The sequence below is a fragment of the Ranitomeya variabilis genome, chromosome 6, assembly GCF_051348905.1.
Source record: "Ranitomeya variabilis isolate aRanVar5 chromosome 6, aRanVar5.hap1, whole genome shotgun sequence".
Lineage (NCBI taxonomy): Eukaryota > Metazoa > Chordata > Amphibia > Anura > Dendrobatidae > Ranitomeya > Ranitomeya variabilis.
In genome coordinates, this window is record NC_135237.1 from 114,757,731 (window position 1) to 114,779,335 (window position 21,605).

Consider the following 21,605-nt stretch of genomic DNA (forward strand, 5'->3'; position numbering starts at 1 on the left):
GGTGTCCGAGCATAGAGCAACTGGGTGAGCTGGAATCAAGTTTCGAGAATTGATCTCGCATTGCACTCGCAAGTGTGACCCCGGCCTAATCCAGATAGTCATACCACACAAAATAGTTAATAAATTACATTTCCCTCATGTCTGCTTTTTATCACAACCTTTTGCTAAATGTTCTTTTATTTTTTAGGATATTATAGGGTTTAAAAAATGTAGTAGCAATATTTCATTTTATCAAGGAAATTACAACCTTTTTTTTTAGGGACCTATTCAGTTTTGTAGTGACTTTGGGGAACCATACAATACATATGAAAGCCCCCAAAAGTGACACCATTTTAAAAACAGCACCCATCAACATTTTCAAAACTGCTGCATGGTATTATTATTAACCCTTCAGGTGGTTTTTAGGAATTAATGCAATGGGGCAGGACAGGAAGAAAAAATATTATTTTTACCACCTAAATGTTGCTAATTTCTGAACAGGCTGCTATGGCCGGCAGATTCTAAGGCCAGCATTTGGCCGTGAATTGTCATGGCAAACATCAGGACCACACAATCAAGATCTTAGGGTGCTGATAGGGTTAAAGAGAGAGCCCCACACTGTTAACTATCTAGATGCCGTAGTCACCATTGACAGCAGCATCTATGGGGTTAAACAGAGTTGGTTGCTGTCAACATTAATCATGGCTGATGCAGCAGGGTGTCAGCTATAGTATACAGCCGACAGCTGCAGGATTATCAACCATTGTGGGAGGATATTCTCTTAAATCTCAGTGACTTAAGAGTATTAGAGGAATTTCAACATTCATTTATTGCCATTTTGAATGAAATGTCGTCACAATTAAGTAAAGTTCAGTTTTTTTATGCACACCGGTCCTGCTCCGCCATCTTGTGAAGTTAACAGTTACATGTAGTGATGAGCGAGCATGCTCGGATGCTGGCCAAGTGTATTCGGCGTGCTCAAAAAAATATGTACAAGTCCCAAGGCTGCATGTCTCGTGGCTGTTCACAGGCAATTCCTGCATATGTTGCAGCTAACAAACAGGTAATCTCCGCATGTGTTGTAGCTGTCGCACAGCCGCTGGGACTCAGAACTTATTATTCGAGCACGCCGAAGACCATTGGTTAGCATCCGAATATACGCGGACAACAACTTATCCAAACACGTTCTCTCATCACTAGTCACAAGCTCTCAATGTTAGTCTAGGAAGGTCCTGTTCTGCCATAGACGTACACTGAGAAGTGACCTCCAGGACACCCAGCAAACACTGGTGCGATCTGGCAGATCCAAACTGCAGAAGACGAATGGAGCGGTGCCAATAACAGATTATAGCGGCTGGCGAGTATATACTAGGGGCAGGGAGCTTACAATAGTGACACCACTCCAGCAGTGAAATAAGACAACCTGCTGGAGTGGTGCTTTAATGAAAGGGACACGGTATAAACTATAGCATGAAGCATCACACTGTGCATTTAGTCCAGCACTAGGATGGAGGCAGAGCCTCAGGGATTTCAGACTTCACTAAGAAAACAGAAGTACAGCTTGTCATTATTTTCTATTACACAATAACCTGCAGAAGGGAAAAGCAGGCCTTTCACTAGATACTTGCCTTTGGGTGTTGTAGTTTTCTTTGGGGTTCCAAACTCCAAATCAGAGTCTGAATTCACAAAAGCGTCAGACTTCTTTGGCTTTGGTGGTCGTTTTTGTTTTGGGGTTCCATCTGAAGGTGTTTTTGCTGCAAATGTAGAAGAGTTAAGGTTACATTTCTGGACCTCAAGGGAATGATTGCATTGTACTGCCCTGATTGCATGACGATCAGTCTATTAGAAAGCGATAATTCAATCAAATAATTTCCATATCTAAAGTAGCACAATCCAAGAATAGAAAACATCGACATCTAGAGGTAATGTAATGCTAAGTGAACACTCTAAAACTATCAGCAAAATAACAAATAAGTTTTTAATTTTTTATAAGGGCTAGTAGGAAAAAATGTACCTCACAGTTTATGAAATTTTGCTATGGCTTGCGGGTGCCAGACTCATTGGGAGGGCCCCGAGGTGCTAGAACAGATTCCCCTTAAGCGACTCCATTTTACAAACTACTCTTAATTCACTGAAGGGTGCAGTGATAATATTGAAACCATAGGTGTGTTACAGAATGTTGTACCATTGGGCAGTGAAGAAAACAGGATTTTTTGGTTGCTTACCGTAAAATCTGTTTCTCGGAGCCTTCATTGGGGGACACAGGAACCATGGAGTGTATGCAATAGTCGCCTTGGAAGCCGGCAGGCCTCTACGCGTGCCATCAGGAATGACGAAAAAAGAGTCCGTCTTCCGGAAAGAGGCGGTTCTAGCCAGACAGATCCTCACCGCCCTGACGAGGTCCAGCTTGTTCAACGATCGCTCCAGGGGATGAGTCGGAGCTGGACAAAAGGAAGGTAGAACGATGTCCTCATTGAAGTGGAAACCACCTTAGGAAGGAAGGCAGGCGGAGGCCTCAGGACCACCTTGTCCTGGTGGATAACCAGAAAAGGAGGCCGGCAACTCGGAAACACGCCAGATAGAGGTGATGGCCACAAGAAAGGCCACCTTCCAAGATAAAGAATTCAGTGTTAGGCGGTTTGATGGTGGAGCGCCAAGAATAGACCCAGGGAGGGAGGGAAAGAGAACCAAATTGCAAAGTCCCCTGCAGCATCCAGCCGAACACCTTCAATGGAGGACGCAAGAACAAAGAAAGCAGAATTCGGTCCCAGGAGCGCAGAAGGAATACTCGGACACCAGGTTATATTTAAGCCACAACGCGTTTCAACGGTTAACACAGTCTTCATCAGGTGGACACCGACAGGATAAAACTGACAGGGAAACCTCTCTGAGGCTACGTTCACATTTGCGTTGCGTTGGGCGCAGGTTCGGGGACGCATAGCTACGCATACGTCATGCGCCCCTATATTTAACATGGGGGCGCATGGACATGCGTTGTCTTGCGTTTTGTGACGCATGCGTCATTTTTGGCGCAAGCGTCAGGGCGCACAGGACGCTACATGTTGCATTTTTTTTGCGTCCAAAATCAAGCCAAAAATGGAAGCATGCGTCACAAAACAATGCTTTTTTGCATGCGTTGTGCGTTGCATCGCCGACGCAACGCCCAACAACGCAAATGTGAACGTAGCCTGAGCGGCTCAAAGGGGGGACCCCTCAGCACCTCCAGCACAAGGTTGAGATCCCATGGGTCCACAGGCACCCTGTACGGAGGGACAGCATGGGCTAATCCCTGAAGGAAAGTCTTGACCTGTGGCTGAGAAGATAAGGTCTTCTGGAAGAGGATGGAGAGCGCAGAAACCTGGCCCTTTAGGGAACTAAGGGCAAGGCCCCCTTCCAGTCCTGCCTGAAGGAAGGCCAAAATTGAAGGAAGGGAAAAGGACATAGGTGAAACGTGGCCAGACTCGCACCATCGGAAGTAAGCCTTCCATGTACGATAGTAGATCCTGGAAGACGAAGGCTTCCTAGCCTGGATCATAGTATGAATCACCCAATCCGAAAGGCCTGACGCTCTTAGAACTGCGGTCTCAACAGCCACGCTGTTAAACTGAGCAACCGAGAATTCGGGTGGCAGATCGGACTCTGAGACAGCAGATCCGGTCTGTCTGGAAGCCGCCAGGGGGCGTCCGCGAGAAGATTAACGATCTCTGCGAACCAAGATCGCCTGGGCCAATCCGGGGCGATCTGACTGGCACCCCATCCGCCTTGATTTTTTCAACAACTTGGGAAGCAAGGGCAGGGGTGGAAACAGATAGGGGAGCATGAACTGCGACCAAGGAATGGCCAGAGCGTCGACGCCCACTGCGAGAGGATCGTGGGACCTGGAGACGAACTGAGGGACCTTCCTGTTGATTCGGGATGCCGTGAGGTCCATATCTGGAGTCCCCCATCGAAGACAAATCTGATGGAAAACCTCCTGATGCAAGGACCATTCCCCTGCCGCGAGGCCCTCACGACTGAGAAAGTCGGCGGCCCAATTGTCCACACCGGGTATATGCACCGCGGATAGCACCGGAACCGTTGCCTCTGCCCAAAGGAGGATCTTGGATACCTCGGCCGAGGCCAGAGAACTCAGAGTCCCCCCCTGGTGGTTGACATATGCCACTGCTGTGGCATTGTCCATCTGGATCAGAATTGGCAGACCCCTGAGAATGTTTTCCCAGTGAAGGAGAGACAGAAAGATGGCCCGAATCTCGAGGACATTGATCAGCAGGGATGACTCCTGCGTCGACTAACGACCCTGAACAGTCAGGTGACGAAACACCGCACCCCAGCCGAGCAAGCTGGCGTCCGTCGTCACCACCTGCCAGTGAACTGGAAGGAAGGACCTGCCCTGGGAGATGAGAGGTGACGTCAGCCACCAGTTGAGGGACCGTTTGACCCGAGGAGAAAGCCGAATCGGATGATCCAGGGAGAAGACAGACCTGTCCCACTGTGATAGAATGGCCTGCTGAAGAGGTCTTGATTGAAATTGGGGCGAAGGGAATCGCTTCCAATGTTGCAACCATCCTCCCCAGAACCTTCATGGCCGATCGGAAGGAGGGAAGCCGAGGACCCTGGAGCAGGCGAACCTCCCGCCGAAGGATGGATCTCTTGTCTTCGGGAAGGAAGCCTCTGGTCTGACGAGTGTCGAAGAGCATGCACAGAAAAACGAGGCGCTGAGAGGGAACAAGACAGGATTTCTTCCTGTTGACAAGCCACCCGAAATGGGCTAGAGTGTCAAGGACGATGGACAGACTTTCGTAAGCCTGAGAAAAAGACGGAGCCTTTATGAGAATGTCGTTGAGGTACGGAAAAAATACCAGGCCCCTGACCCTCAAGATGGCTATCAGCGCTGCCAAGATCTTCGTGAAAACCCTGGGGGCGGTCGCGAGACCGAACGGCAGGGCGACGAACTGAAAATGCTCCTGAAGTACTGCAAAACGCAGGAATTGGTTATGTCCCGGGAATATCGGGACATGGAGGTAGGCGTCCTGGATGTCTATGGAGCACAGAAACTCCTGAGCCTCCATGGAAGCAATTACTGAACAAAGGGATTCCATCCTGAAGTGTCTGAGACAAACCCTCTTGTTCAGCAATTTGAGATCCAGAATGGGACGAACCGTGCCGTCTTTTTAGGGTGCGACAAAAAGATTCGAATAGAACCCTGTGAACCGTTCTTTTTCTGGAACGGGAACGATTACCTCGGATTTGAGGAAAGAAGCGATGCAAAGAAACCCGGAACTAGAGCGGGGTCTCTTGGAGGTCGGGTTTCGAAGAAACGATCCCGGGGCCGTGAAACGAATTCTATTTTGTATCCCGAGGATACAACTTCCCTGACCCAATGCGTCCTCTACTGAGGAGATCCAGACATCTCTGAAGAAGAGGAGACAGCCGCCCAGCCTGGGAAGTGGGCTGGGGTCTTGTTGTGAGTCATGCTGAGGTGGACCTTCCAGACCTAGACCTGGAGGATCTACCTTGGGAGTAGCGAGGGCGCCAGGAAGGAGTGGGTCTAAAGGATACCTTCTTCTCTAAAGTGCCTGTGGCCTCTGCTGTTGGGCAAAGGAATCTGACGCCGCAAAGTGACGAAAGGGCCGGAAGGACAGAAATTGCCGCCTAGGAGGAGGGCGGCGAGGTTTAGATTGGGGAAGAAGGGAACTTGTGCCCCCGGTGGCGTCCTTAATGATTTGGTCCAGCTGAGAACCAAAGAGACGTGAACCCTGAAAAGGCAGGCTGGTAAGGGACTTTTTTGAAGTCCACCTGCCAGGACTTGAGCCTAACGGTCCGACGGATGGCCACAGCATTGCTGGACGCCTGAGCCGCACAAGACACGGCATCCAGGGAAGCGGAGACCAGGTATTCACCCACATGGGAAATCTGGTTGGCAAGCTCTGCCAGCTGTCCAGATGGGGTCCCATCCAGGATGCCCCGACGGAGTTGTCTGGCCCATTCGGAAATTGATTTTGAGACCCAAGTGGAAGCAAAAGCCGAGCAAAGAGTAGACGCAGCCGCTTTGAAGGCTGACTTCGCAAAGGATTCAATGACTATCATTAGAGTCTTTCAGAGATGCTCTGCCGGATATCAGAAGGACCGTGTTGGTGGACAGCCTGAAAACTGGAGGATCCACCGAAGGAGAAGCAGTCCAATTAGCGGTGAGCTCCGGAGAAAAGGGATATAAAATGCCAAGGCGCTTTCCTCTCTGAAAGCGTCTGGTCAGGTTCTCTCTTTCTCTGGTCAGGATCTCCTCGAATTCAGGGTGAGGAGCGAAAAACTTGGAAGGTGGTTTTGACCGTCTAATGAAACCGCCTGATCTGTGGGGTCCGTAGAGGAGTCTTTGATTCCACAGGTCTGATTTATCGCTCCAATGTGGTTCTGAACCATATCCCTCATGCTAGAGATTAGGTTCGGGCTCAGCTCCGAAATATCCTCTGAAGGCTTATCTGAGAATGTCTCGCCTGACTCAGGGGAGGAGGACCGGGGGGAGGTCGACCGCAGAGAAGGGCCGTGGGGCGAGATGGAACGAGAAGAGGACTCAGACCGGCGTTCCTGTCTGGATCTTTTGCGGCCTATATTGGAAATCTCGGACGGAGCTTCCCGCGACCCGCTGGCTACTGTGGAAGTCTGCAGGGGCAGGCGATTGAGTACGAACACAAGGGTCTGGGACACCCGTGTGAGATCCGCTACAGATTGTGACAGAGAAGAGGTCCAGCCTGGGGTGGGGACTTCACTCTCAGGCGGAGCAGCAGAGGGTCCTGGGCGACGGACATAATGGGGTTGCTGCAGGCCTAACAGAGGGGAGAGGACTGACCTGAGGGAAGTTTGCGGTTACAAGACGAACACGCAAAGTGTTTGACTAAGGCAGAGGAAGTAAAGGAAGAAGTAGGAGGATGAGAGCGACCGCCCTTAGAATTTGACATGACGAACGGGTCCCTGAAGAAAAGGCCAGAGGGTTAGGGGACAGGGGAGCAGAAGAGAGTGTCAGTCTGCAGTGCAGAGCTACTCATGGCAGACAAAACGGATTCCAGGTGAAGGAAGCTGTCCGGCTTGCAGATGGACCTCCAGGGAGAAGTAGCCCCTCAGGCAGGAAAGATGGCGACCGCTATAGGACGCCAGAATGAGCGCTCTAGAGGCGTTGTATGGCGCCAAAATAAGATCTGCAGCTGTGCAGTGGAGAGGGCGGAGCAAGTCGTGCGCCCAGGAACACCAAGATGGCGCCGGTGGGCGGGGCAGTCATTGTCGGGTAAAAGAAAAGCCCCCCCGATGAAAACGGAAGTGGGCGGAGCCGCGTCGCCGGGGCCTAAATTACAGACCGGAAAAAGGCAGTACGGCCGCCGATGAAGGAAGGTGGCGTGACCGCTTAAAACAGGCGTCCGCGCATGCACGGCGGCGACCCACCCGTGCTGCCTGGCCGAAAGAAACTGCGTCGTCGTCGTGTATAGCGAGAGAGGCATCTCGATCAAAAAGGGTATCAGACGTCCCGTGAGATGATTACGGACGTCCTCGTCTCCTCCAACCGACAGGCTCTGGTGGGCGAGTGGGTGGGAGACGGGGCTAGGACCGGTCCGGATCCTCTAAGCACGCTTGTGTGCTGGGGGTCTTGGTCCTGCTGAGGGATCTATGAGGATACGGGGTGGCAGTACACGCCGTACTCATAGTCCGCATTGTGGGAATACAGTTGTGACTATTCACACTGTATTCCTCCGGAAACCTGAAAGGGAACGACGCACAATGAGGTAGATAAGGGTCTAATAAAAGACCCGTGTCCACCGCCTACTGACACTAAGCTAAACTCAAGTTCATAATGCCAGTCAGTGGGGTGTACACTGCAGAGGAGCAGCTAACTTTTTTGTGCATAGTGTCAGCCTCCTAGTGGCAGCAGCATACACCCCATGGTTCCTGTGTCCCCCAATGAGGCGATAGAGAAAAAAGAAGTACATTTTTACCAGAAAAATTTAGTTAACATCAAAATTTATTTTCTCACAAGGGAAAGTGGGTAAGACGGCACCAAATATTTTCACACATTTTCTGCTAAACGTGTAATAATATATATATGTCAGTGACACACACGTGTATTTATATTACATAGATAGATAGAAGAAAAGCCAGTAATTCAGCACCCACGGTAGTGTAAAATCACAGCAGGAGCCGACAGGATAGAAGACATGGATTACACGCAGTAAATACATATAGAATAGGTAGATATTTAGATATCTGTGACAAATCCAATTAGTATAGTGTGTGCGCAAATTACTGTACATGTATTTATGAAAGTGTTTTTTTCAATAAAAAATAGCATTCCCGTGCAATTTTGAAAACAAACAGAGGGAAAGCCAGCGACTGGGGGCAGATGTTTATAGCCTGGGAGGGGGTAATACCCATAGAGCTTCCCCGGCTATTAATATCAGCTCACAACTGTATACTTAGCCTTTACTGGCTATTAAAATGGGGGACCCCCAAAAAAAGACGTGGGGTCCCCCCATAATTAATAATCAACAAACGCTATGCAGACAGCTGCGGGCTGATATTAATAGCCTAAGAAGGGGCCATAGAAACTGCCCCTCCTGGCTAAAAACATCAGCTCTCAGTCGCTTCAGAAAAGGCACTCATTCTGGCACTTAGCCTCGCTCTTCCCACTTGCCCTGTAGCAGTGGCAAGTGGGGTAATAGTTAGGGGGGTTGGAGAAGCGTCTATAAGACACCTATTCATTACTAATCCTATAAGACACAGCCAGAATTAAGTTCTTTATCTGAAAGAAACACACAGACTTCTCACGACCTCATACAATTCCTGCGAAGCCCTCAATGTCCTGTAATAAAAGTAAAATAACAAACCAACAATATACCATACCTGTCCGTTGTTGTGTCCCACGCCGTAATCCATATCTAGGGGATAATTAATTTTCAACCAGGACAGTGCCAAGATGCGACCGTCCTGGCTGAAAACCACTGGTGAACGAGATGCTGTGAACACAGCTTCAGTGACTAGCGGTGCCGTCACTGAGATGGCGCATCCTCACAGCCTGAACTGCGGCGACCTCCGGATCGTGGGAAAATGCTAGTGCAAGAATTGTTTTTGCATCATTATATTCTGAGAGGTAAAACTTTTATTTCTCTGATGACGGAGCAGTCTGCGGCTTGTTTTTTGTGGGACGAGATGATGTTTTCATCTATACCACTTTTATTTGCAGTTGGCTTTTTGATCACGTCTTATTGTTCACAATGTATTTCACTTTTTTGGCGGTATGATGAAAAAAATCCTCCCCCCCACCGTTTTTTTTTTTCTTTCAATGGATTTCACTGAAGGGGTTAGATTGTGTGACAGTTTTATAGAGCAGGTCCGTTCCAGTTGAGGTGATTCCAAATGTATGTACTTTTTAGTTTTTTTATTTTACATAAATATACATATTTAATAGTATAATATTTTTTTTCACGCTGTGTAATTATTTAATATTTTGAAAATGTTTCTCCTCTTTTTTTTTTTTTTTTTTTTCTTGAAGTCCCATAGAGTGACTGACTAACATTTATTACTCTGATAGCTGGTATAACGCATTGCAATGCACCAGCACTACATTATACCTGTCAATGTTACACTGACAGACACCTTTTAAGACCATGTCCCTGGCATAGTCTAAACAGGCCACCGTAGATGGCAGACCCGGAGGTTGTCATGATGACCTCGAGTTGTCACAGCAACGATCAGTAGCCCACAATGACGTTGCGGGGGTGTCAATCGCGTGGGAAAGGGAGCCCCCCTCCCTTTCTAAATCACAGAATTTTGGAGTTTACAAAGCTGGGGGCGGTGAGGGCACTGCTCCTGGCTGTGACTTCTGGGGCTCGGTTATCACTTAAGCAGAACTCCTGGCGGCGATTGCGCAGGCTCTGCTACTGTGCCCACATGATCGCCTTGATGTAAAATTACATCATTTTATGGAAACCCCTTCCCGACCATGATGTAAACGTATGTCAAATGTTGTGAAAAGGTTAAAGATACCACTCTGGTGGTAAAATAAAACAATGCCCCGGAGTGGTCTTTTACATTTCTAGTTTTGTCTATTGTTATAATTATTGAATGTCATCTTTACCTTTCTTGGCAGATGGCTTGCTTGCTGGTTTTTCTGTAGATTTGAAGCTAAAGGTTGAAGAGTAGAGGGGGGAAGGTTCATCATTGTTGTCATCATCATCATCGCTGTTGAATTTGGGAACATCTTCTAATCAATAAACAAATCAGAAATTAATCAATCCATCGAGTAACGACCTTCAAGTATCACATTGCCCTGGATTAATGAAGCACTGTTTATGCCAGAACTGTTGCGTAAAACTGCTGAAAAGGTCACAACTCAAAATTACACTAAAATTAAGGCAGTTTTAAAATATGCCAAATTCATGAAGAGGTACTCCAGCGCTCCCTTCATAAATTAGGGCCAGGGAGGTCATCACAAACAAACCAGCTGCCTACTCTTAATTTTGATCACTTTATAATATTGCCCCTTCAAGCAATAGTTATTCTATTTGCTGTGTTATTATACTTTAATTCTCAAAAATGCCATTACAGTGATATTAAAAGCCAATAAGCATTGATGTGGCCATGACTCTGGATGACAATATCTAGTATTCTGACACCAATGGCTTTAAAAGACCAACAGCTCAAGCTTAGAACATGAAACACTTTAATTTCACTTGTTTCTTCACATCAAAACTCTTCCGAAACTCTACATCCAAGGATACACAAAAAAAGCAGCAGAACCGATTTTCAGATGCAATGCATAAGAATGGATTCAAATCAATATATTCCCATATATCACACCTGTAGCACAAGAGCTGAAATCAATCAGTAGTGACATGAAAAGTCGTGGTGTAGGCTGAGCCTTAGGATTGCACTTGGAACTAGAGATGAGCGAATCAGGCAGGAATTTTAATTCACCCGTTTCAGATTTTCCTAGAAAACTTGATTTGCGAAGAATTAAATGTCCCTTATTATGCTCCAAAGCTTTCTAGATAATTGCAAGATGATGCACCCGTCTGGTCCTCAGGAAAATACTACACAAGCATGCGAAAGATCTCAAAGTCATGATGTCACTCAAATTGCGCCATGACTTGCATTGCATGGGACTCTTCCAGACCTCATCAGAACTGGAGGTCCGGGCTCCATGTGAGAGGCTCGAGATTTCAGAGCACGCAGTAGGGATCATAAGATGTGATGACAACCGGGTGGGTGCCTGTGGGGAGTAGAGGAGTTGGAGAGTTGGGCGGTAAAAAGAGTAAAAGGATCCTTTTTTTTAACCTTTTCATGGCACTTCATAGCTCAGAAAAATGACGTCCAACGGCCACCATCTTGCCAAATCTGTGTGAAAGCGAATTAAAAAAAAAAATGTGCATTTTGGCGGATTGGCGTTTTTTGGGAAAAATTTGAGTAGAATTATTTTCCGCTTGAATTTATTCACTCATCTGTACTTGGAACCACTGATTATCTGCACGTCAGAAATGCATGTCAATGTCCACTTTGCACTGAACTTTGGCCAAAGGAGACCAGAACAACTTTAACCCGTTTACCCCCAAGGGTGGTTTGCATGTTAATGACCAAGCCAATTTTTACAATTCTGACCACTGTCCCTTTATGAGGTAATAACTCTGGAATGCATCCCAGTGATTCTGAGAATGTGATATATTGTACTTCATGTTCGTGGTAACATTTCTTTGATATGACTTGCATTTATTTGTAAAAAAAAACAAATTTTGCGAAATTTAGAAATTTTCATGCCCTAAATCACAGAGATATGTCACACAAAATACTTAAGTAACATTTCCCACATGTCTACTTTACATCAGCACAATTTTGGAACCAACATTTTTTTTTGTTAGGGAGTTATAAGGGTTAAAATTTAAAACAGCGATTTCTCATTATTACAACACCATTTTTTTTTAGGGACCACATCACATTTGAAGTCACTTTGAGGGGTCTATATGATATAAAATACCCAAAGTGACCACATTCAGGACGTTTATTTACCCATCAGGTGCTTCACAGGAATTTTTGGAAGGTTTAAAAAAAAAAAAAAAAAAAAAAAAAAAAGAGGGATTTTTGGTTCTTACCGTAAAATCTCTTTCTTGGAGCCTTCATTGGGGACACAGGTAACCATGGGTGTATGCTGCTGTCACTAGGAGGCTGACACTATGCAAATAAAGAAGTAGCTCCTGCCCGGCAGTATACACCCTCCGACAGGCACCAGGCAACTCAGATGGTGCAAAAGCAGTAGTAGGAACACTTTACAACTTCAAGGGAGGATGCTGTGTCCCCCAATAAAGGCTCCAAGAAAAAGATTTTACGGTAAGAACCAAAAATCCCTCTTTCTTTATCGCTTCATTGGGGGACACCGGTAACCATGGGACGTCCAAAAGCAGTCCCTAGGGCGGGATATTCTGCAGAAAAAGAGGAGTTAGGTCGGCCGGTCAGAAACCGCCGCCTGTAGTATCCTCCTACCCAGGCTCGTGTCCGCAGAAGCCCGAGTATGCACCTTGTAGAATTTGACAAAGGTGTGAATGGATGACCACGTTGCGGCCTTGCAAACCTGCGAGGCTGAAGCTTGGTGACGAACGTCCCAGGAAGCTCCCACAGCCCGGGTAGAGTGAGCCTTCACCCCCGAAGGAGGCCGTTTGTCTTGGACACGGTATGCCTCCAGAACCGCCAAACGGATCCAACGAGCAATTGTGGACTTGGAGGCGGGGGGGCCCCTTTCGCCGCCCTTCCGAGACGATGAACAGAGGATCGGCCTGACGAAAAGAGGCAGTTCTGGCGAGATAAATCCGGATAGCCCTGACCACATCCAACTTGTGAAGGGATCTCTCCAAGGGATGAACCGGGGAAGGGCACAAGGAAGGGAGGACAATGTCCTCATTGATGTGAAAAGCCGAAACTACCTTTGGTAGAAAGGAAGGAACCGGACAAAGAACCAATTTGTACTGATGCAGGACTAGAAAGGGAGAACGACAGGATAATGCCGCCAGCTCCGACACTCTTCTTCTAATGGAGGTGATGGCGACCAAAAAGGCTACCTTCCAGGATAGAAGCGAGAAAGAAATGTCCTGAATCGGTTCAAAGGGCGCACGCTGGAGAGCGTCCAACACGGGGTTGAGATCCCAAGGCTCGACAGGAGGACGATAAGGGGGAGCTATATGAGCGACTCCCTGGATGAAGGTCCTCACCTGAGGCAGGGAGGCCAGGTCCCTTTGAAAAAGAATGGAAAGAGCAGAAATCTGACCCTTCAAGGTGCTAAGGGAAAGACCCGAATCTAGACCCGCTTGAAGGAAACTAAGAAGGGATGGAAGGGAAAAGGTCACAGGAAACAGATTGTTGTCCAGACACCAACGGAAAAAGGCCTTCCAACATCAGTGGTAAATACGCGAGGAAGCCGGTTTTCTTGCTCTTATCATAGTCTGGATAACGCTATGAGAAAACCCCGCGTCCTTCAGGACCGCGGCTTCAACGGCCATACCGTTAAATTCAGAGACCAAGAATTCGGGTGGAAGAGGGGTCCCTGCGAAAGAAGGTCCGGACGATCCGGAAGCCTCCACGGAACGTCCGATAGCATGTTCACCAGTTCCGTATACCAGGCCCTGCGAGGCCAATCTGGAGCTACTAAGAGTACGGGAACCCCTTCTGTCTTGATCTTTTTTACGACCCTTGGAATCAATGGGAGGGGTGGGAACAGATAGGGCATCTGGAACTGGGTTCATGAGATCACGAGAGCGTCGCATCCGACGGCCCTCGGATCCCGAGATCTGGAGACGTACTGGGGAACCTTGTGGTTTGCCCGGGAAGCCATCAAGTCGACATCTGGGACGCCCCACCGCTGGCAAATCTGGCTGAAGACTGCGGGAAGAAAAGACCACTCGCCCACCACGATGCCCTGGCGACTTAGAAAGTCGGCTTGCCAAGTGTCCACCCCTGGGATGTGGACGGCTGACAGAGAGGGAACGTGACCCTCCGCCCAACGCAGAATTTTTGCCACTTCTGCCATGACTTGCCTGCTGCGAGTCCCTCCCTGATGGTTTATGTAAGCCACAGCTGTGGCGTTGTCCGACTGAATGCGGACCGGTTTCCCTGAAAGGAGAGACTCCCAGCGGATGAGGGCTAGGAAGATGGCTCTGATTTCCAAGAGGTTGATAGGGAGGCACGCCTCCTGAGCAGTCCAGCGGCCCTGGGCCGTGAGGTGGAGAAAAACCGCTCCCCAACCTTGGAGACTGGCGTCGGTGGTGATCACCTGCCAGCGGGGAGGGAGAAATGATCTCCCGCGCAGAATGGAGGTGGACAGCGTCCACCAAGAGAGAGACTGTTTCACCCTGGGCGAGAGGCGAAACGGGCGATCCAGGGAAAGTGGGTTCCTGTCCCAGGCAGACAGAAGGGCCAGCTGGAGGGGACGAGAGTGGAACTGAGCAAAGGGGACCGCTTCCATGGAAACGACCATTTTCCCCAGAACCCTCATGGCGAGGCGGAGAGACAGAGGATTTGGGCTCTTTAGAGCTCTGACCCCCCGGGCGAAGAGAAAGGAACTTCTCTTTGGGGAGAAAGACCTGAGCCTGAGAGGTATCGAATTCCATGCCCAGGAACTCCAGACGTTGAGTTGGAATCAGAGAAGACTTCTGGTAATTGATTATCCAGCCGAGGCGAAGAAGCGTGTCCAGAGTAAGCTGGAGGCTCTGGCTGCAATCCCGACGGGATGGACCCTTGATCAAGAGGTCGTCGAGGTATGGGATTACCAGAATCACCTTTGAATGAAGAATGGCCATGACAGCTGCCATGACCTTCGTAAACACCCTGGGCGCAGAAGCCAGACCGAAGGGGAGGGCAGTGAATTGATAATGATGACCCTGGATCGCGAACCGGAGGAATCTCTGATGTCGTACGCAAATAGGAACGTGAAGGTACGCATCTCGGATATCCATGGAACACAGAAACTCTCCCTGCTCCATGGACGCGACCACCGAGCGTAGAGATTCCATCCTGAATCGCCGAATCCGGAGATGGCGGTTCAGATGCTTGAGATCCAAAATTGGACGGAGAGAGCCGTCCTTTTTTGGAACCACGAACAGGTTTGAGTAAAAACCCGAAAACCGCTCGCGAGAAGGCACCGGAACTACGACTCCTGAGGCGAGGAGCGAATCGACGGCCTGGAGAAGTCCTGAGAGGTGGGAGGGCTGTTTGGAGGACGAGAGAGCAGAAAACGTCTTCCTAGGGGCGAAGAAAATTCTATCTTGTACCCTGACGTGACGATCTCCCTGACCCAGGCATCGTCGACTACACATAGCCAAACCTCTGAGAACAGAAGAAGCCGGCCTCCCACCCTGGATAGATTTCCAGGTGGGGACGACCCTTCATTTATTAGAAAACCTGTGGCCCCGAGATCCGGATGGTTTTGCGGGGTGACTCTTAGCCCTCCAGCATGGTGGGGGCCTGAAAGAAGGTTTTCTTCGGTCTCCTTGCGAGGAAGAACGGTCCTGGTTGGGGTTTCCTGAGGAGGTGAAGGACCGAAAAGGACAAAAGGACTGGGGGCCCCTCCTGTTGAAGGGACGTTTCGGTTTGGACTGGGGTAAGGAGGTACTCTTACCCCCTGTAGCGTCCGAGATCATTTGATCCAGCTGCGTGCCGAAGAGTCTAGAACCCTGGAAGGGCAGACCAGTGAGAGATTTCTTAGAAGCGGGGTCAGCGTTCCACGCTTTTAGCCAGAGAATCCGGCGAATGGCCACAATGTTGCTATTAGCCCTGGTGGAGCAGGCCGCTGCATCAAGGGAGGCATTCATGAGGTATTTTCCCGCAAGGGAAATCTGATCCGCCAAATCAGACAGTTCCTCAGCAGGAGCAGAGGCCAAAATGCCCCTGCGCAGGGTCTTGGCCCAGGCTGACACAGCCTTGGCTACACAAGACGGGCGAAACTAGGGCAAAGGGAAGCACCGGAAGCCTCAAAGGCCGATTTTGCTAGTGCCTCGATCTGTCTGTCCGTGGAGTCTTTAAGGGAAGCCGCGTCCGGGATAGACAGAACCGTCCGCGAGGATAACCTGGAGACGGGCGGGTCGACCTTAGGAGACTCTGACCATTTGTTGACCAGGTCGGAGTGAAAAGGGTATAACATGTCTAGCCGTTTCCTGCCAGGGAAACGCTTACCAGGGTTTTCCCAGTGTGTAGAGGTAGTGTTGTCAAACTCCTTGTGATTAGGAAAAACCCTAGAGGGACGTTTAATCCGCTTAAACGCAACGGAGACGTCCTGAGAGCTTGTCTCATCCTCCTTAAGATCAAGCATCTGAATGATAGCTGAAATAAGGCTATCGACCATGTCCTGAGTTCCGGAAGTCTGATCTGCATCAGAGTCAGAATCCGACAGAGGATAGGTCAGACCCGACGTCCGCCTGCGAGGAGGGGGAACGGGCAGATAGGGGAATACCGGAGCAGTCTAGAGAGCTGGAAGAGGATCTAGATAAGGTCCTTTTTCTGTCTCTTTTGTCCGATCTGTCTCTGTGAGAGTCTAGGACAGGTGCGAGCTAATCGCCGTGTGAGGCGTTCGTGACACTGGTGGCATTAGACAGAAGCGGGATGCGTTCAAGTGCCTGGACCAGGGACTGAGAAACCTTAGTCAGGTCTGACACTGATTGAGACATAGCAACAGCCCACTCCGGGGGAGGGGGGGGTGCACTCATCCCGGGACCTATGTGCTTCCTGAGGGACTGATATGGTGGGAGGAACGCAGGACGGGCAGAAAGGAGAAGGCTGACCTGAGGCCCACTTTTTCTTACAGTGAGCGCAGACGTAATGGATGGCCGTAGTGGCAAAGGCCGGAGTGGGGTCGGACATAGGTGGATATTACCTTGTCCAGGAGAGGAGAAGTACTGCCAGGAGGAGTTGAGCCCGAGAGAGCAGTAGCGCCGAGCCTGTTGAAGGACAGCGACAGCGGAACCACAGAAGTCTGCCTGTGTTCCCCGAGAATCCTGTGTCCCACGTGGAGAGTCGACGCTGGCAGGGAGCAGGAAGCCACAGAAAGAGCGCGTACACAGCGCGACGCTGTGGGCATGCACCGAAGGGGGGAAGCATGAGGAACGAGGAGAGGGATGAGGAGGGGTAACGGGCAGGACTGGCCACCGAGGAAATGTCACCCTGAACACCCGAATGGATGACAGGGGACAAAGTCTTGCCCAGCGGGTCCGAGAGGGTGCGATGTGGGTGATACCACACTGCTCTCTCGGTCGCTCAAAGTAGGGAAAACAGGGTGAGAAAAAACTGCACCCTGTTACCCTGAAGAAAAAAGTCTGAAAAAGAAAAGGGAAAAGGTTAATAAACACAACAAAACCCTGTAAAAGAAATGCAGATCTGGTGTTAGATCCAGGTCCGCCTCCTACAGACACTAAGCAAAAACTGAGTTGCCTGGTGCCTGTCGGAGGGTGTATACTGCCGGGGAGGAGTTACTTCTTCTTTATTTGCATAGTGTCAGCCTCCTAGTGACAGCAGCATACACCCATGGTTACCTGTGTCCCCCAATGAAGCGAGAAAGAAATTAACATTTAACTTTTTTTCACAAAAAATTTACTTCAGATCCATTTTTTTTCCCAAGGGTAGCAAGAGAAATTGGACCCCAAAAGTTGTTGTGCAATTTGTCCTGAGTACGTTAATACCCCATATGTGGGGGTAAACCACTGTTTGGCCGCTCGGCAGAGCTCAGAAGGAGCGCCATTTGACTTTTTCAATGCAATATTGCCTGGAATTGAGATTGGACGCCATGCCGCGTTTGGAAAGCCCCTGATGTGCCTAACAGTGGAACCCCCCCAACAAGTGACCCCATTTTGGAAACAAAACCCCCAAGGAACTTCTCTAGATGTGTGGTGAGCACTTTGAACTCCCAAGTGTTTCACAGAAGTTTATAACGTAAAGCCTTAAAAATACAGAATCATATTTTTTCCACAAATATGATCTTTTCACCCCCAATTTTATATTTTACCAATGGTAACAGGATAAATTTGTTGTGCAATTTGTCCTGAGTATGCTGATACCCCATATGTGGGGGTAAACCAGTGTTTCGGCGCATGGCAGAGCTCGGAAGAGAAAAAGCGCCGTTTTACTTTTTCAATGCAAAATTGGTTGGAATTGAGATTGAACGCCATGTCGTTTTTGGAGAGCCCCTGATGTGCCTAAACAGTGGAAACTCCAACAAGTGACACCCTTTTTGAAACTAGACCCCCAAGGAACCTATCTAGATGTGTGGTTAACACTTTGAACCCTCATTTGCTTCACAGAAGTTTATAACAGACGGCTCTAATAAAAAAATCATATTTTTTCCACAAAAATGATATTTTCGCCCCCATTTTTAATTTTAAAAAGGGTAAGCAGAGAAATTGGATCCCAAAAGTTGTGCAATTTTTCTTGAGTACACAGATATCCCATATGTAGGGAAATAATACTTTTGAGGCACAGTGCAAAGCTCAGAAGGGAAGAGGCGCCATATTGGAGTTCAGATTCTGCTGGAGTGGTTTGAGGGTGCCATGTCACATTGGCAGAGCCCCTGAGGTGCCAAAACAACAAGAATCCCCCCTATGTGTGAACTCATTTTACAAACTACACTCCCAAATGAATTCATCTAGGGGTGCAGTGATCATATTAACACCACGTGCCTCAGAATTTTATGCCACTGAGATGAAGGTCAGACGCCTCTCACAGAGCCAAACCAGATCTCACACTTTGCACTGATGAGGAGCAGTACCCCGAAACACAGTGTCTGCAAATTGAGATTCTGGTTTGGCTTTAACCCTAAGTCATGTGACAAGGCTCTTTAAAGGGTCAACATTGACTTTTTAGGATTCCTACTTCCAATAGGTGGCACTAGAGTTCTAGTTCTCTTCCTCTCTGAAGAGACTTTTGCAGATTTCCCAGAGGAGCAATGCAGCTTTAAAGACTCATCTCGGGATGCTTAACAGGTCACTCTCCGCAAGGACAAACGTTACTACATGGATCACGTCAGACGCCTCTCACACAGCTAAACTAGTTCTCACACTTTGCACTGATGAGGGGCAGTACCCCAAAATACAGTGTCTGCAAATTGAGATTCTGGTTTGACTTTTATCCTAACTCATGTGACAAGGCTCATTAAAGGGTCAACATTTACTTTTTAGGATTGCTACTTCCAATAGGTGGCACTAGAGTTCTAGTTCTCTTCCTCTCTGAAGAGACTATTTGCATATTTCTACCACTAAAATGTTGATTTAGCCCCAAGTTTTCAATTTTTCTAAGGGCTAATAATTTTTATTTTTACAACAAACTGAGGTCCATTTTTTTTCTGAGTGTGCCAATACCCTACATGTAAACAGGAAATATTTTTCAGGCTCAATGCAATTTCTACTGAACGTGGCAATTCCCTAATATTATTATTATTTTATATAGCACCATTAATTCCATGGTGCTGTACATGAGAAAGGGGTTACATACAGAGTTATAGATATCGTTTACAGTAAACAAGTTTACAGTGACGGACAGGTACAGAGGAGAGAGGACCCTGTCCTTGCGGACTTACATTCTTACATACAGCCACATATGTGGCTGTAACAGTACTACTTAGCCATGCAGAGACACTCTGGAGGAACGGAGCGCTATTTGCCTATTCAAGTGAATGGGTCTGTGCACATGTCACTGTGTTTCCACGGACCGTGTTTCCACGGACCGTGTGTCCGTGGGCAAAACGCGCTGACATGCCTGTTTTTTTAATGTAAGCACAGGCCAGAAAACATCCTGCACACGTGCATACGCATAACACACATGAATGTCATGCATCTGACATGCATCGGAGCCGGGGAAGAAGCGTTACAGTAAGCGCTGTTCTCGATGGGAAACAAGAAGCTACGATCATCTGATCGCTTGCATTACATAGAGCAGGGCTGCAGCCCTACTCAGTGTAGCAGAAAACAGGATTTTGGTTGCTTACCGTAAAATCTGTTTCTTGAAGCCTCCATTGGGGGACACAGGAACCATGGGTGTATGCTGCTGCCACTAGGAGGCTGACACTATGCAAATAAAAAAGTTAGCTCCTCCTCTGCAGTGTACACCCCACCGACTGGCATTGAACTCTTCAGTTAGTGAGAAAGCAGTAGGAGATAATGAAACAAGGTTGAAAAACCATAACCACAAACTTGAGAACTGTAACGTGAGAACAGTCATAGAACAGATAACAGAAAACATTGGGAGGGTGCTGTGTCCCCCAATGGAGGCTTCAAGAAACAGATTTTACGGTAAGCAACCAAAAATCCTGTTTTCTTTATCGCCTCTCATTGGGGGACACAGGAACCATGGGACGTCCCAAAGCAGTCCCAAGGGCGGGAGAACAGACTTCCATCAGGTCAGAGGACTCACCACTGCCGCCTGCAGGATCCTTCTGCCTAGGCTGGCGTCCGCCGATGCGTAGGTATGGACCTTGTAAAATTTGGCGAACGTGTGGATGGAAGACCAAGTTGCCGCTTTGCAAAGCTGTAGGGCGGAAGCCCTGTGGTGCACCGCCCAGGAGGCGCCGACTGCCCGGGTAGAGTGAGCCTTAATCCCAGGAGGGGGCACTCTGTTCTTGACCCGGTAAGCCTCCAAAATTGCCGTTCTGATCCAACGAGCAATAGTCGCTTTAGAAGCCGGCTGGCCTCTGCGCGTGCCATTAGGAATGACGAAAAAAGAATCCGTCTTCCGGAAAGAGGATGTTCTATCCAGATAAATCCTCACTGCCCTGACTAGGTCTAGCTTGTTCAACGATCGCTCCAGAGGATGAGTCGGAGCTGGACAAAAGGAAGGTAGAACGATGTCCTCGTTGAGGTGGAAGGTGGAAACCACCTTAGGAAGAAAAGAAGGTGGAGGACGGAAGACCACCTTGTCCTGGTGAATGACCAAAAACGGAGGGCGGCAAGACAGTGCCGCCAGCTCGGAAACGCGGCGAATGGACGTGATGGCCACAAGAAAGGCCACCTTCCAAGATAAAACTGATAGAGGAATCTCCCTAAGAGGTTCAAAGGGAGAAACCTTCAAAACGTCCAGTACCAGGTTTAAGTCCCAAGCCTCCACAGGGGCCCTGAACGGCGGGACCGCGTGGGCTACCCCCTGAAAGAAGGTCTTAACCTGTGGCCGAGAGGCCAAGGTCTTCTGAAAGAGGATGGAAAGCACAGAGACCTGACCCTTCAGGGAACTAAGAGCCAGGCCCGAATCCAGTCCTGCCTGAAGGAAGGCCAAAAGAGAAGGCAGGGAAAAAACCATAGGCGGCACGCGGTTGGACTCGCACCAACGGAAGTAGGCCTTCCAGGTGCGGTAGTAGATCCTGGAAGACGAAGGCTTCCGAGCCTGAATCATGGTGTGAATCACACGGTCCGAAAGGCCGGACGCTCTTAGAACCGCGGTCTCAACAGCCACGCCGTTAAACTGAGCGACCGAGAATTCGGGTGGCAGATCGGACCCTGGGACAGCAGATCGGGCCTGTCTGGAAGGTGCCAGGGAGCGTCCGCGAGAAGGTTGACGAGCTCCGCGAACCAAGCTCTCCTGGGCCAATCCGGTGCGATCAGGATGACCGGCACCCCTTCCGCTTTGATCTTCTT

General features: G+C 48.8%; 1 protein-coding gene across 2 annotated transcripts in view; it reads right to left on the reverse strand.

Moving 5' to 3' along the window:
- TOP2B (DNA topoisomerase II beta) overlaps positions 1-21,605 on the reverse strand; it is a 91,231-nt gene that overhangs the window by 2,170 nt on the left and 67,456 nt on the right. The window contains exons 34-35 of one of the 2 annotated variants that reach the window (XM_077268919.1): positions 10,097-10,219; positions 1,608-1,733 (exon numbers count right to left, since the gene is read on the reverse strand). In XM_077268919.1, the coding sequence (XP_077125034.1) occupies positions 1,608-1,733; positions 10,097-10,219 (249 nt within the window). Of the gene's footprint in view, positions 1-1,607; positions 1,734-10,096; positions 10,223-21,605 lie in introns of both variants that reach the window. The other variant, XM_077268918.1, reaches the window with a different exon arrangement.